General features: G+C 35.3%; 1 protein-coding gene across 2 annotated transcripts in view; it reads left to right on the plus strand.

Annotated features, from left to right (window-relative positions):
• Positions 1-17,277, plus strand: part of cdk12 (cyclin dependent kinase 12) — a 49,152-nt gene extending 31,875 nt beyond the window's left edge. Inside the window, exons 11-14 of one of the 2 annotated variants that reach the window (XM_087295289.1) lie at positions 158-289; positions 395-612; positions 3,918-4,340; positions 15,787-17,277. In XM_087295289.1, coding sequence (XP_087151415.1) covers positions 158-289; positions 395-612; positions 3,918-4,340; positions 15,787-16,088 — 1,075 coding nt within the window. In that variant the 3' untranslated portion in view covers positions 16,089-17,277. Of the gene's footprint in view, positions 1-157; positions 290-394; positions 1,546-2,897; positions 4,906-15,786 lie in introns of those variants that run through there. The other variant, XR_015516393.1, reaches the window with a different exon arrangement.
• The last annotated feature ends 623 nt before the right edge of the window (positions 17,278-17,900 follow it).

The following is a 17,900-nucleotide window of genomic DNA, read 5'->3' on the forward strand; positions in this document are numbered from 1 at the left end:
GTTCAGAAACTGTGCCTGCTGATAAAGAGAATAACTCCTGCTGGAGCTAGCTTATGCTTTTTTCCGATCTCCTACAGCAGAAACTGACTAAAAAGATATATATTAGGACCCCTGTACGAATTGCCCAGTACTTTATAATCTTAGTGTGTGTTTGTAGTCTGCCCACCCCTGCTCTTGACCTGCTGGACCACATGTTGACGCTGGACCCCTCGAGACGCTGCACAGCCGAACAGGCTCTCGCCAGCCAGTTTCTTTGTGATGTGGAGCCCAACAAGATGCCTCCGCCAGAGTCAGTGCACTCACAGACACTCAGCAAATAAATCTTAATTAACTCAACAAATATAATACAAGCTGTTTGTTCTTTTGTAAATGCAAACTTGTGGTGTCTCTTTAGTTTGCCTCATTGGCAAGACTGTCACGAGCTCTGGAGCAAGAAGCGACGGCGGCAGAGGCAAAGCGGAGTTTCTGAGGATCTTCCTGTCGCCAAAGTCCCCCGAAAGGAACCCGCAGGAGCTTCAGGAGGGGAAAACAGTCGCCCGCCACCGAGTCCACCTCCGCCACCGTCATCGGCCCATCCTGCAGCCGCTAACACAATAGCCAGTGAGCTGGAAGGTGGGCCATTAATTGACTATTCTTTAATTGAAGCAGAAAGTAATGCAGGCAGGCAGTAAGAGGAACTGGACTGTTGAGGTGGGTAGGTCAGCACCATGTGACTTCTGGTTGAAATGCTTATGGGCAAACAAGATTGAGAAAATGGATGCTTGCTGTTTGCATGCCTAAAACTGCCAGCCAATATTCTCTATGCACAAACACTACTCTTTTGATATGCCAAAAAACTATATTTTGCCAGATCATTGTGTCGTTGGCTTCACAAAATAATTTCTGAAATCATTACATTATTTTATTGTGAAAGGCTAGTTAATTTAACCAGTTAAACTCTGCGGACCCAGTCCGTGACGTCATCGACTTTCACTTTAAGATTTAAAGGGCTAGCATTGCACCAGACCCCTTTAAGTGGTTTCGTTTGAAAGCGTAGAATATATATTGTATGCATGTATGCATCACTTTGGTTTATGCATCACTTTGGATACCCGAGCTGGGTGTTTTACATTGGTTCATTTATATATTTTTCGTATGACACATGTACAAGTTAAAGCTCAAATGAAAAGCTCTTGCCGGTGCTCATACAGTTCTAGCATTCTTTTTACTGAATTATATTCACATGTCAAACAGTTGCCGAATGCATCACGGTGTTTCCATGGCGCAGAAGTGAAAACATAATCATTTATGATCAATAAGCAGCCCCAGATAGCACAGACAGCTGTCATCTCTTACCTTATGATGTGTGCAGCACTGTTGCCTCACAGCAAGAACGTCACTGGTTCCAGTCCTTACCAAGCCAGCTGACATTTCTGTGCGAAGTTTACACGTTCTCCCTGTGCTCATGTTTCCCCCAGGTTCCCCGGTTTCCTCCCACCGTCCAAAAACATACAACTTAAGTTAATTGACTAATCCAAATCAGCACCATAGGCATGCTCTTAGTAAGTACAGGGCTCGAAATTAACTTTTTTACTTGGTAGCATCGATGCTCCCAACTACAAATATTTAGGAGCACCAAAAAAATTTTAGGAGCACCAGAAAAAATTTAGGAGCACCCACCAAAAATGAATGAGCACCGCTGCAAATAGTTTTTTAAGGGATTTATTGTATTTTAAAACAACATCAATAGGACTGACAAAAACCAGAAACAACTATCTAACTAATGCTGCGAAGACATTGATATTTGTGTGCAATAATTCCAAAATGAATGTCTAATAATTAGGCCATAGAATATTAATGATGATAAAAAATGACAATAATAGTAATGAATTCCATTTCTCATTATGATACTGCCTTGAATGTGCATGAATGTAGGTAATCTGCTATAAAAAGTCTGTTACTTTATGAAAAATAATTGTATAGTTTGCATCAAACAAAAATGAAGCATTGCAGTAAGAAATATTTATTTTGTACTGCTGTTTTTATATGCATGTCAATTTAATAAATAATATTTCTGCTACAAAACAAACAAAAGATTATAATAAATCATTCAATTCAAAGACGAAAGCTGCAAAGCAGTCATCAGTAAATAAATAAAAAAATAATATACACCTCAAAAAAAGAATAGACAAAAGAAAGTAAGTAAAGTCTCACTTCTATCACTCTGTAAAAGTTTTGGTTTCAGTTTGTGTCAATTTAAAGGTTCAGTCTGAGCTGATTTTCATTTTTCTGTGTTAGTGGAAAAGCAGGCGAGTCAGCCGACCTATTTTATGAGCAGGCAGAGCAGGATTCTTGCGTCAACCATCGGCGCAATACCGGTCTTTGTTATGAGCCGCAGTTTCAGTGTAAACTTAGTAAAGGCAAGCTTCTTCGGCGATGATATGTACAGTATTAGATTTGACTTTTAGCGGACATTTGCGCTGAACACGCAGTGAATGCAACGCATGGAGATTCGGGCACCTTCTCCAAGAAGCGCGTACTCGATTGATCTCAGCTGGCGGATCATTATTCACCACGTGACGTGTCATGATCGCTTTCATCTGCGCCTCAACTTTAGGTGGGGTTTGCAAACCTGTGTGCTTTAAGTCTTTACTCTTTAGCCGTTTGCATTTCCCGTGGTCATAAAAGCTCCTTCCCTGTCATCTGACAGCGGAATACCTTGAGTGAATGACAGCTAATATGAACCAATATAGCGGCAGGGAAGAGTGATTCAGCACGTTTTTACAAAAAATCAAAACAGGTCGCACTACAACCATTATCTGCAGTCGCACTAATGCGCCCAAATATATTATGAGGTCGCATAGATTAATTTTCGGGCGCATATGCGACCAAAATGGTCGCAATTTCGAGCCCTGAAGTAGTTATCTTTTTAGAGCAGTCTCTATCTGTTCATTAGCTACTACAGCAGGGGAGTTCTCGAGATCTACCTGAGCTCAAACTCCCCTCTTGCCTTGCAAATGGGAGGGAGCCCCGGGCTCGAGGATCTTATGAGCTCAGGGCTCTCTCGGGACAGCATGCCAGACAAGCTTTATAATCAATCATGAGTTAAGTGTGAACTCTTGAAATAATATAAAGAAGAGGATTGAACAAATAGAAATTTGAAATCGTGCTGGAAGAAGTTAGTAGAAGCTCAAACAGGAAACCTTTAATAATTACAGTGAAAAAAGTCGGGGGGAAAAATAATACATATAATAAAATAATAAGGAAAATGATCATATAAAAGGGAAGGGGGCTGGAACCAAAAGCTTTTTATTTTTTGACGTCTCCTTGATTAAAATTCATTCATTCATTTTCTTGTCGGCTTAGTCCCTTTATTAATCCGGGGTCGCCACAGCAGAATGAACCGCCAACTTATCCAGCAAGTTTTTATGCAGCGGATGCCCTTCCAGCCGCAACCCATCTCTGGGAAACATCCACACACACATTTACACAAACACTCATACACTATGAACAATTTAGCCTACCCAATTCACCTGTACCGCATGTCTTTGAACTGTGGGGGAAACCGGAGCACCCGGAGGAAACCCACGCGAAGGCAGGGAGAACATGCAAACTCCATACAGAAACGCCAACTGAGCCGAGGTTCGAACTAGCGACCTTCTTGCTGTGAGGCGACAGCCCTACCTACTGTGCCACTGCCTCGCCTTGATTAAAATTAGTAAACCTTTAAGTTTGTGCCCAAAGTCTGATGGTGTCCTCTCTTGCACCATGGATGTGTTTCAATATGACGTTAAAGTATACTTTGTGAATTTGTGTTAAGTTTTTACTGCCAATTCCACGTATGTGACATTTGATGTCATTTGTTCCTCTGTATTGTGCAGTCTTAAAGCTGTTGTGTTTTCCATGAATTGTCGTCATATATAACCGGTTCTCTGCAGGTCTGGGAGCCGCAGCGGAGCAGTTGAACCAGACGGAGCTGGCGGTGCTGCTGAACCTGCTCCAGGGCCAGTCAGACAATCTGAGCATCCCGCAGATGGCAGAGATTCTGCGCAGCTCCTCGTCTGAAGCCTCCACCTCAGTCCTGTCCCGGACCCCAGCCGCCCCCTCCACCCCTGAGCCTGACACTGCGCAGCAGCTCGAACTGCTCAGCCAGCTCTCCACCCTAATCCAGTCCTCTAACGTCCCACAGCCGGCAGATGCCCCGCAGGAAGACCAGGCCGGCATCCTGGCGCTCCTATTGGAGCAGCTGATCAAGGCGCCGGCGGCAGAGGCGGAGCGGGCCGATGAGAGCAACGGGGTTCCACCAGAGGAGGGCGCTGCACATGCCGGCTCCGCTTCTGTCACGAGTGCCGATAGCGAGGGCAAGTGTTAGTTAAGTCTATAGGGGGCGGGGCTTGTCTAGGCGAAAGCTGTGATTGGCTGCAGCTACATAGGCGTGGCTTGGAATGTCTCATTAGCATGGCCGATAATGTGGGGCCCACCCACATTTAAGAAACGATACGCTTTTTCTTGCAGAGATGTTTTTTCTCTCTCTCTGTTGTTTTTGTTTTCTTCCTAAAAATCTTCCTAAGGGGGAAACGTTTAATTAGTCGGGAACTGCAGGCTAACGAATAGAGAAATAAATCGTCATGTTCATTCGACAAATCCAGATGTTTATTTCCTGCTTTCGTGAGTTTTATGGTTTTTAGTTTTTTTTTTTTTTCATAGGAATAAAATGCCCAGAGCGCCGTCTGCGTGCCACCCGTTCACAGCAGACTTTATGTATGTGTGTGTGTGTGTGCAGAAATGAGCTCGCAGACAGGAAGCGGGAGTTCTTCATCTGTTGGCACACACTGCAAGTCCTCGACAGATGGTTACGGTGTTTGCGTTCAAATGTCACTCTTTTAAAGCCAGATTAAACAGAAATAAAGAGCCGTTTTGGACACATCTCTACTTATGTGTGTCTGTTCTAGTACACTCACTAAAACAACACTTACCTGGAGAATTAAGATGAGCAGCGTTTGCGACCGCCCACTTGCATCCTTCTTTAAGCATTTATTAATTAATTAAAGCACAGTTGGGGGAATCTTAAAATCTTGTCACGAATATGCTTCGGTCACAACTCACCTCTGAACTGAACATTTCACATTTGCACAGAGAAATAAATAATGAAAAGGATTTCTGGTTGTGTTTGAGTAAAATTGGTTTTGTTTTATTCTATAAATAACAGAATTTTATCCAAAATTAAGTTAAAAATAATTATTTAGACCATTTTCTATGCATAACAGAAATTATGCTATGTTAGGGCTGGGCGATATGGCTAAAATGCAGTCTCGATTATTATCTTCCATATTGAACGATACCAATATAAATATTTTGATATAAGTTGTTTATGCTTCCACATTGAAATGAGTATCCCAACAATAACTAAAGCCACAAAAATAAGAGGTTTACAACATATTTTCGGCTGATAAAACTTTTTGATTCTCATTGTTGCACATTTCTGCTGTGTAATTGGCTCTTAGATCGTTATCCGCTTGTTAAGTGGTGACGTGTATGTAACGTGTGTATACTGTTTCCGGGTCCAAGCTGCACTCATTTGAGTGGAGAAATCATTCGTTTATGATCGCGTTTTATTCCCATCACACATTAAAGTTAATTTTACATAAAGTCATAGTGTACACAACAATCTCTGGGCTTGCTGCATAACAAATACCAAAATTTTAACAATTTATAAAAAATTAATCACTTTCTGGCCATCAGATATTAGGCATGGACATATATATATTGTGATCGTGATTTTCGAAAGCCTTAAATCGCTTTCTAAACATTTATTATTACCATATAACATTTATTAGTACCAAAAGTACATATTAATATTTTACTCAAATCCAAACCCATTAAATGCAGAGAAATTGACCATTTTTAAGCTCCTAATGTTTTTCCAAAGCTGAAATTTTTTATTTATTATTTATTACATTTTTAGTGTGAAAGTATTTTGAATTCTTACAATATTAGATTTTTTTTTAATTAAGATATTCTAGGTATGTTATCAGACATTTATTATAAAATAAAGTCAATATTAACCTTTTACTCAAACCCAAACCTATAAAATCCAGAGAAATTGACCATTTTCAAGCTCTTTTATTCTTTTCAAAGCTGAAGTTTTTTATTTTGTTATTTATTACATTTTGAGTGTGAAACTATGCGTTACGAAAGGCAAATTATATAGAAGAGGAAAAATTCTTAATATTTGGAAATTTAAGATACTTTAGGCATGTTAAGGAGACCTTCCTTATAAATTAAAGCAAATATTAACATTTTACTCAAACCTGAACCTATTAAATCTACAGAAATTGACCATTTTTAAGCTCCTACATTTTTTCCAAAGCTGATTTTTTTTTTATTATTACATTTTGACTGTAAAACTTTCCTTTATAAAAGGCAAATGATATAAAAGAGGAGAAATGCTTATTCATATTTGGAAATTTCAGGGTTTAGACTTTTATTATAAAATAAAGCAAATACTAACATTTTACTAAAACCCAAACCTTTTAAATCTAGAGAAATTGGCCGCTCAATTTTTTTTAGTGCTAAGGTTTTTCATTATTACATTGTGAGCGTAAAACTTAGCTTTATAAAAGGCAAATGAATTAAAAGAGGAAAAATTTGTATTAATATTTGAAATATTTGGAAATTTCAGATATTCTAGGCATGTTATGAGACTTATTATAAAATAAAGCAAATATTAACATTTTACTCAAACCTAAACCCATTTATTCCATTAATTAAATTAACCATTATTAAGCTCCTATTTTGTTTTTTATTTACATTTCGACTGTTAACCGCATTATGAAATAATGCATATTGAAAGGCAAATGATATAACATGACTTTACAGTGTCCCATATTATTAATTTAGCATAAATCCTCTTTCTTCTTGCAAAGTATATTTGATGTTAGTGGTGAAAGCTGACGCAAGCATATTCTTGACATATTTGAGACTGATACTGATTCTCATCTAGTTGCTTTCTGCTGGTGTTAATCCGGCTTAATGAAGTTTAATTAAGATCGTCTGACCTTCTCTTGCGTATGAAACTCTCACATGCTTTTGTCTTCACTCTCAGTTCCTCATTGCTCGTTTTTTCTTTTTTTCCTCTCTCTGCCCTCTTTTCACATGCTCTCTGGGTTTTTAATCTGTGAATACACATTAACACACACTGTAATAAAAGCCTTACTGTGAGACGAGTGTCAAATAAATGATAGCTGCACTTTTACACATTTTCCTGCTTGATAGATTCGGGAAAATTGTTTGGGAGTTTTTTCATTTTTATTTTCTATCAGATCATAACACTCCAGAAATTTGTTGCATCCATTAAATGTTGTGTTCGCATGTTACTTTCCTTTTTGAACACAAGGAACACATATATTGTGGTGTAATTTACAGCGTAGTGTTTTTAGATTCAAGTTTTACCAATCTATGACCCAACACTTTAGATCATAGGTCCTAAATTGGAGTTTTGCTCCAACCCTAATGAAACACAGCTCATCCAACTAATCAAGTTGTTCAAGACTACTAGAGACCATTAAGCAGGTGTGAGTTGAAGGTGGTTAGAGCCAAACTCTGCAGAGCTGCAGCCCTTTTGAGACCATTGCTTTAGATCAGGGGTGTCCAAACTCTTTAGTTTAGCTCCAACTCTAATCAAATACACCTGAACCAGCTAATCAAGCTCTTACTAGATAAACTTGAATCCTCATGGCAGTGTGTAGAAGCGAGTTAGAGCTAAACTCAGCAGGACACCAGCCTTCCAGGACTGAGTTTGGACACCCCTGCGTTAGATATACAAAGACTGCTATCATAACACTTGAATAGGGGAAAGAAAGGTGCCCAGAAGTGTCCTCAGATGCACACCTTAATTAAGGATATATATATATATATATATATATATATATATATATATATATATATATATATATATATATATATATATATATATATATATATATATATATATATATATGAACAATAGGAACAAAATTTTTCCTGTTTAACCCCTAACTGTCACTCAGCTTTTAAACATGAAGTTAAAAATAAGTTAAATTAATTTTATACATAAAATTTAGATTTTACAAAACATGTTTTAGCCTAAAATTGATGAAAATATCTGAACAAAATTTACTCCAAATTTGAAGTTGATATCTTAAAAAATAGGCTTTCAGTACGATTTTGTTTGGCTGCACTTCCAAACATGACCACTAGGTGATATGCAGTTTACATCGATGACCACACAAGGGCACCCCCTATGTTTTGAGAAATATTAACTATTTCTTTTTCTTCCTGTTGACAATATTTGTGAAGTCAACATACAATTTTAAAATTAATATAGGCAGATTGGCAATATTTGATTTGAATTTAACCTCTAAAAAACATCTAAACTCAATTTTACAAGTGGATTGCTGTAGCAAAGTAATTTAGTACCATTTTGAATGCTGTACAATATGTATCAGCAAATTAATAAAAAACTGTTGCTCATATCTATAAAAAAAATCCCTCACCATGTATGAAAATTAAAAAGTTTTCAAATATACAGTTAGTCATGATTGCTATAGACTACAATATTACGATTTAAAAATGTAACCTTAAAAGGTCCCTTAGGTTGTAGGGTGACATTAAATGCATTTCAATCTGTTACTCTTCCAAAATAACAACGCAAAATAATGAAAAAAAAATTGTGGTTAAAATATGCATTCAGAAGTCTTAGACGGTTCCAAAAATATATAGTTGGTATTGATCAATCAGTGGTGGTGGGATGATGACAGTTAAGGGGTTAAGTAGATTGCATGATTGAAATAGCTGCAGGAGATGTGTTTTAAAGACAGCCGCTGACTGTGAAACTATTTGCCCTAAAGCAACACTCAACTTTTTGTCTGGGAGGGGGGTGTTAGACCTCTCATTTTACAACTACCTTAAAGATTAACAATTTATGAGTTGAGTTTTTACCATTTCTGAATCTATTCAGCCGATCTCTTGGTCTGGCGGTAGCACTTTTTGCTTAGCTTAGCATAATTTATTGAATCAGATTAGACCATTAGCATCTCAAGTTTTTGCATAATTTTCTTATTTAAAGCTTGACTCTTTTGTAGTTACACTAAGACCAACTGAAATTGAATGGATATTATTTTTTAGGCTGCCTTAGCAAGGAACTCTCATTCTGGTGTAAGTTTTAAGGATTTTTTTTACCTTACCATGACAGCAGCAGGCGGTATGGTATTACACAGCACCTGAAAATAGTCCCTGAATGCATAACAGCTAAACCAGGGGAGCCCAAACTCGGTCCTGGAGTGCCGAGGTTCTGCATATTTTAGTTCCAACCCCAATTAAACACACCTAAACTAGCTAATCAAGCTCTAGGTATACTATAAACTTTCAGAAAGGTGTGTTGAAGGAAGTTGGAACTAAACTATGCAGGACACCGGCCCTCCAGAACTGACTTTGGACACCCCTCAGCTAGACTATCTCCTTGCAGCCTTGGTACTTTGTACACAATGTAATTACAGAAGAGTCAGGCTTTAAATAGGACAATTATTGCCACTTTTTTGTGTGTGAGAAATGCTAATGGTCTAATCTGTTTCAATGATTTATGCTAAGCTAAGTACTCCCACCAGACCCAGAGATCAGCTGAATGCGTAAAACTGAACGGTTTAATTGTTGGCGACTTATAAAATGAGCCTTTTTTTTTTTTTTTTTAACTGGAGACTTTGCAACTATTTCCATATAAAATGTGTAATATTAGTGTTAATAAACTTAAATTAATTAGTGCAATTAGTACAACTTGATTCACATAAATGAATAAATGTATAATTCACAAATTGGTTTGCACATAAATAAGAGACTGAAGGATAATGAATGAATGGTTTTGCGCATGTATCTAGAGAGTGTTTTTCTGATGTTTTAGCAGTATTTATGAGCGCACATTTTAGTTTCACATACAAGAAATCTAATCAGTATGTCAAACTGAATGAGAAACAGGAAGCATGCTGTGACTTGTCAAAGCAACACTTCAAAGTTTGAAGCTACAATTTTGCGAAGATATCTGCCACGTTTTAATCTTACACTGAAAAAGGAATTCAAAGATGATTCCTTCGATTTACTATATATTTTTTTTGCGTTAAGTGGTTGTAAACAATTTATTTTGGCTGAATTTAAACCAACAAATTATGTTGAACATTGTTAAATTTAAGTTGTTTGTTTAAATTCAGCCCAAATAAATAGTTTGCAACCGTTCTGTAACATTTTTGCAACATTTCTGCAACATTTTTTTCAGCGTACATAAAGTAGCTGAGTATCTTCTTCAAAAGACTAGAATTGAATAACTCTTACTGATTGCACAGCGCAACAGTGATTCTCAGCAGTTTTGTCTTTCTGTCCAGGGATATATCTAAAGGTTTTTAAATCAAGATACTTTCACTTGACTAGCACAATTGCTTTCTGAAAACCTGTGATGTTGATCAGAAGGAAGTGAGATTGAATCAAGAATATACATTATTTCTTATTATATTTAAATTGAAAAGTAGTATTTAAAACCCCACTGGGTATAAACTCACTTGTTTAATTCATCAGAAAAGTAGACTTTATTTACATTCCACAGTTTCTCAATTTCAGATTTCGATTTCTCAAGTAATTTAATCTTGACCTAAAACAAATGCCGTGGCCATATATTTTTGTTAGTTTTATTTGTTGATTTTTTATTTTTTTTTTGGCTTGCTGTGTTTTCAATATGACTAAGAAAAAGCCTTCTATCGTTATTAAAGCAGATAGACCTGAATAACTAAATGCCAGTTTATTTTAACCCAATTTTAGGTTTAATATGTACTAACCCAACTGCAGGGATCATTAAAAAAAATCTAATAGTAGGACCAAATTTACCCTAATGTTTGGTCTAGTCCATTTTTTTATTTCTCAAGTAAATTAATCTTGACTTAAAAGAAATGCTGTGACCAGATATTTTTGTTAGTTTTTATTTATTTATTTATTTTGCTGGCAATGTTTTCACTAAGATAAAGCCTGTTGTCATAATTGGAGCTGAGAGGCCTGAATGACTAAATGCCAGGTTATTTCAACCCATTTATTGGTGTAATATGGATTAATCCAACTGCAGGAATATATATATATATATATATATATATATATATATATATATATATATATATATATATATATATATATATATATATATATATATATTATTAAAAAAAAATTATATATATATATATATATATATATATATATATATATATATATATATATATATATATATATATATATACACACACACACACACACACACACACACACATATAGTGTTTTGTTTAAGATAAAGCCTTTTTATTTCATTATTGGAGCAGAGAGCTGTGAATGACTAAATGCTGGGTTATTTCAACCCAATTATGGGTGTAATATGGACTAGCCCAACTGCAAGGTTGTTTTTTTTAATTTAATGAACGGGACTAAATTTAACCCAATGTTTGGCTTAGTCCATATTTCATTTCTCACGTAAATTAATCTTGACTTAAAAGAAATGCTGTGATCATGAATAGATTTGTAAGTTTTTATTTATTCATTCATTTAGTTATTTTGCTTGCTGTGTTTTCACTATGATAACGATAAAACTTTTTGTCATTGGAGCAGAGAAGCCTGAATGACTAAATGCCAGGTTATTTCAACCCAATTATGAGTCTAACATGGACTAAGCCAATTGCAGTCCATGTTTTTTCTTAGGTAAATTAATCGTGACTTTAAAGAAATGCTGTGACCATATATATTTTGTTAGTTTTGTTTACTTACTTTTTTATTTATTTATTTATTTATTTATTTGTTTGTTTTATATGCAATGTTTTGACTAAGATAAAGCATTTTTCAATATTGGAGCAAAGAGGCCTGAATGGCTAAATATGGGTGTAATATGGACTAATCCAACTGCAAGGATTTTTTTTTTATTCAAATAATAGGACCAGTTTAACCCAATGTTTGTGTTAGTCCATATTTTACCCAATTTTATGTTGAAATAACCCACCAGTTTTTAGAGCAATGACATTCAATATTAATATTTTCTAGTTTATGATCAAGTTTGAAGTCTTTGTATCTCTTAGATGAATATATTATGTTGTTTATATACACCTAAATAGCCAAAGCAGAATCTAAAGTGGAAATAAAATTAAATGCTTTTCCTCACCACCTCCCGACACCCCCAAAATACAAGAAAATTATATAAAAATAGCATATTAGTATTATTTATATACAATGGATTACGATAAGACTGAATATAATAGTTTAATAAGCAAAATATTATTGACGATTAATTAGAAAAATCAAGGATAAGACACACAGATGCCACATCAGTCTTAATCTACAAGAAAACACACTCGATCTGGCCGTTTTAGTTAGTTTCAGCACAAAAAAAAGTGTTTCGAATCAATTTTCTCCATTCCCAGTCACTATTATTATTATTAATTGTTCTCCTGCATTCAATGTTTTATTATCATTCTCGTAAATATGATTCATTTTAAATAATTTATTGTTTGTTCTCAGAATTATCTATTAACAATTGGAGTATGTGTTCTTTCATTAAAACAATAATAAATCTGTTCCTGTAGCTCATTTCATTTTTTATTTATTTTTATTTTTTTAACCAAAGCAAAGTAGTTTTACCTGCCTCAGAACTGCATAGCTGAATAATCTCTCGAATATCGAGCCTGGATTTATTAATATATATATATATATATATATATATATATATATATATATATATATATATATATATATATATATATATATATATATATATATATATTGCTAGCTTAAAGACAATCCAACCACTTTTAAAACATTGTAGTCAAATCTTTTTGCATGGTTGCTTGCTTTTAAACATTGGCCCGTCATGTTAGTGCATGTCTTTGATTCAGCTGGAGGCCAAAGAAAGACGGATCAGAACTTGACTTGACTCCAGGAATGATAAATCACCACTAATAGAGTCAAATTACATCCATTTAAACAAGACATTCACACACTAACGTGAGACACACCTCAGACTTCATAGGTTTTTCTTTTAAGATAGAACTAGAACTATCATTCAGTAAAAAAAGTTAAAGTCAATTATTCGCCCACCTGTGAATTTTTAAATTTTTTTAAATATTTCCCAAATGACGATTAAAAGCAAGGAAATTTTCACAGCATGTCTGATAATATTTTTTCTTCTGGAGAAAATCTTATTTTTTTTAATTTTTTGGCTAGAATAAAAGCAGCTCTTAACTTTTAAAAAACATTTTAAGGTTAAAATTATTAGCCCCCTAAGCAATATTTATTTTAATTGTCTAAAGAACAAATCATCAATAACAATCGATATACAATAACTTGCCTAATTACCCTAACCTGCCTAGTTAACCTAGTTTAAAAAGCCTTTTATGTCACTTTAAGCTAAATAGTAGTACATTGAAAAATATTATTTACTGTCATCACGGCAAAGAGAAAATAAATCCGTTATTAGAGATGAGTTATTAAAACTATTATGTTCATAAATGTCTTCTCTTTGTTAAACAGGAATTGGTAGGGGGAAAAAAAAAGAAAAAAAAAAAAAAAATATATATATATATATATATATATATATATATATATATATATATAAATGGGCGGCTAATAATTCTAATCTATCAATACTGTGTGCAATCTGAAGACCAAATGAAATAAAATATTAGTTATTTTTTGAGACATGCTATATATTCATTAATAATTGCTGTCGTTAGCAAAGCTCAGCCTTGAATAGCTAGAAACTACTTGGGTATGATTTGATTGCTATAATATATTTACTGTAGGTGGCTGAGTGGTTAGCACTGTTGCCTCAGCAAGAGGGTCGCTGGTTCGAGTCCCAGCTGGGTCAGTTGGCATTTTTTTGTGTGGAGTTTGCATGTTCTCTCTGTGTTGGTGTGAGTTTTCTCTGGGTGCTCCGGTTTCCCCCACTGTCCAAACACATGTGCTATAGGTGTATTGAATAAACTAAATTGGCCGCAGTGTATGCGAGTGTGTGTGAATGAGTGTGTATGGATGTTTCCCAGTACTGGGTTGCAGCTAGAAGGGCATCAGCTGCGGAAAATATATGCTGGAATAGTTGGCTGTTCTTTTTCAGGGGTTGCCACAGCGGAATGAAGGAAAATGAATGAAATTATTTTCCTATATACATCTATCAATACTGTATACAAAAACCAAATGAAATCAAACAATAGTTGTTAAGGTATATGGAAGTGCTATATATTGATTACTAATCGCTGCCATTAGTACAATTGTAGTTTTGTCAAGCCACGTTATTATTTACCTTTTATATTTGTTGGTATATTGTTTTTTTTTTCAATTTCATTTTATGTGCTTAAGTTCATATTATCTATACTTTTTAAAATAAAATTGTTTTTGCTTTTAGTGTAATTTGCCGTAAAATTCATAAATGAAATTTGAAAATGCTGCCATTTGCAAAGCTCAGACTTGAATACCTAGAGACTTCTTGAGTATGGATTGATTGCTATAATATATTGACTGTAAACATGGCTTATTATACACCTTTTGATGTGTTTTTAAATGGCTAATGTCCATATACTCTATAAATCAGCTGAAATATTTTTGTTTTCAAATTCATACTTCACACATTTAATGGAGCTGTATTCATTCATGTGATTTATGAGCAAATAAATCTGATATCTGCGTGTTATTTTATGTGCGCTTAAAAGTGGTCCGGAAATTTTAACATGTTATGTTTTGATTCGGCTCAATGTCAAAATCTGAATTTGTTCATTTTTAAATGTTAACTTTTAAATAAAATCAGTAATTTTTTATTACTTTATAGTTAAGTTGTATGAATAATCCTAACTCAATATTTAAAGTAAGAGCAATTAACACATTTTTGAATGACAAATTCTGAAGTTCAGCCTATTCATTTCATTTCAATTCATTACCTTACACTCAAGGAATGTTTTGCTGCTTGTTCAAACTAATTTAGAATGAGCTAAATCAATACAATTCTTGAGGGTGTTTTTGAGACAGCTTAATTGTTTTATGTTCAATCAACTTAGAATTGTAAAAACCATAAAGCCAACTTAATCTATTTACGTTAGAACAGCATGAAGGGGTTGAGGAACTCTGCATCTATTACATTGTGTACACTAAAAAATGTTGGGTTCCACACAATCGATCTGTGTTGTGAAATGAAACAATTAAGTAAACCTAATCTTTGTAGTTTTTACAAATTTAAGTGCATTGAACATAAAACAATTAAGTTCTCCTAAAAAAAAATCAAGAATTGTATAATATTATATATAATATTATTGACTAATATGCAAATATTTGTATGATTTATTGACTGTGCAGTTTGTAAAAAGTAATATTCTCTTTGTCTTTTACTAGATATAATATATGAGAGCCTTTCGTTATTTACCAAACCAATGGATCTAATTAGATTTGCATTGTTAGCCATAAATAAAAGTAAGAATGTTATTTTTTATTTCATGTTTTAAGTTATTAACTACTATACCCCCTAAAATCATTCCGCATAAATCTGCACATTTTTGCTAAATTCTGCGCAGAAAAAGTCCACAGATACCTTCTGGTCATACTACTTACCTAAATATACAAGTATACTGTAACCAGAATCAATTTAATATAATGTGCAACCCAATTTTCATCATTTCTATCTTTAAAATGCTGTGAAAGTGTCTTGATTATAGTTATAGTAGCATACCAATATATTGCATCTGACCTTAAGTCTTTTGTCTTTTATTTTTCTGGCAGATTCTGCATTGGTTAAGTCCGATGCGACAGACTCAAAGTCAACGAAACACACTGACGACTCCACACCAGACGTAGCAACACTGCTTCATCTGATTTCCCAGCAGGCCTCAGGAAGCAAAAGTCCTCCTGCAGACCTGCACCCCAATAAGGGACCCTCGTCTCCCCCGAGCCCCAGCCCTCCATCAGCCTCATCTGACGCCCCATCGCCCACCTCCAGCCTGGCAAACACTGCTTCAGAAACTCCGTTCACCCAGGACCAAGACTTGCGGTACACCCTAGGAGGAGCCGCCGGCCCTTCCTGAACCCCTACACTCAACTTTCGATTTTTTTTTTTTCAACTTAAAAGGGTTTGTTCACTCCAAATTTAAAGTTCTGGTGTCACTTACTGAGCAGAATGTCACAAATGAGGATATTTTTAATCAAATCTGACATTTCCGAAGCCCTAAACATTCATTTGATTTGAGTGGTTTAATTGATCACTGTATGATAAACACTTAATTTAGGCTTTTATTTACATATTAACACTAATACTGATCACTTTGTTTACAGATTTAGTCGCAGGAGCTCAAGCATGCTTGCTTGATGTGTGACAACCAATGAGGTTTGTTCTTGCGAGTCACATACATTTGCAAGAACCAATGAGGTTTATTTCCCTGCTTCATGCAGGTATGGTTGAGTCTCTTTTTGTTTGCTAGTGAAAGTCTGTTTATGAACGAGTGTCAACATGAAATCTTCATATAAAGTGACTCTCTCTTCAGAAGACTAGGATTAAACCACTTCATATTTATTTTTACACTTCATTTTTGGCTGAATAGACTACAGAAATCTCTCATATTATTAAAAATACCTTCATTTGTGTTTCTAAAATTAACAAATGTCTAATAGTTTTGGAGGGATATCAGTAAATGATAGCGTTAATTTAATTTTGGGGTGAACTGACCCCTTTAAAATGCTTTAAATATATTTCTTTCTTCCGTTAAAGGAAACAGTGAATGTTAAAGGAACTATTCTTGAATGCGAATGGATGATGTTCATCCCTCCCGGCGGCCGTCTTTTCCCGACTGCAGCAGTCTGTGAGTTTTAGCCATGTGTGCTTTCTTTGAGGGCTTCTGTTCGTTTCTAAATCTCTGAAAAAGAAATATTTTCTTCCTCGAGCGTTGATTTCTGAAAGGCGAGAGGCTTGATCTGGCTCATACTTTGTTATCCTTGTGTTTTAATACAAAGGCAGAAGGACTTGAGGTACTTTAGTGAGGCCTTTGTTTTCACAAATCCATTTATTAGCTTGTGCAGAAGACGTGCTTTTATTTCCGTTTTTGATGGGGGGAGGGTAAAAAGTGTTTGCTTATTCAGATGTTGTTGACAGGACGAAGCGAAGTTTATTTAAATCCTAGACGCCTTCAGGAAAGATTCAACTGAACTGAATTTTAGCATCAGAATCGCCGGTTGTACATGTTGTAAGATGATAATAAATGAAAACTGTGGCTGAGTAAAGTTTGTCCGCTACGTTTGGTCATTTATTCATTGATTTTCCTTCGGCTTAGTCCCTTATTTATCAGGGGTCGCCACAGCGGAATGAACCAACAACTATTCCAGCATATGGTTAATGCAGCGGATGCCCTTCCAGCTGCTACCCAGTGCTGGAAAACACCCATACTCTTTTACATTCACACACACACTCATACACTACGGCCTATTTAGTTTCATTCATTCATTTTCATTTCAGCTTAGTTCCTTTATTAATCCGGGGTCGCCACAGTGGAATGAACCGACAGCATGGACTGTGGGGGAAACCCACGCAAACATTGGGAGAACATGCAAACTCTACACAGAAATGCCAACTGACCCAGCTGAAACTCAAACCAGTGACCTGCTTACCATAAGGCGACAGTGCTAACAACTGAGTCACCCACCATGCCACCCCATCACGCCAACACTCTTTTAAAAAGTTCAATTTTTAAGTCGAATCAACTTATCTTTGACTTAAATCTACATTAAACTTACTTAAAGGTGAAGTGCACCCAAAACTGAAAATTCGAGAGGGGTTTGGCTGCAGACTCGGTGCAGTGCAATCTGAGCGGCATCCAATGCTTTTTAATCCACTCACCTAACCCCAC

The sequence above is a fragment of the Danio rerio genome, chromosome 19 (assembly GCF_052040795.2).
Source record: "Danio rerio strain M-AB ecotype USA chromosome 19, GRCz13ab, whole genome shotgun sequence".
Lineage (NCBI taxonomy): Eukaryota > Metazoa > Chordata > Actinopteri > Cypriniformes > Danionidae > Danio > Danio rerio.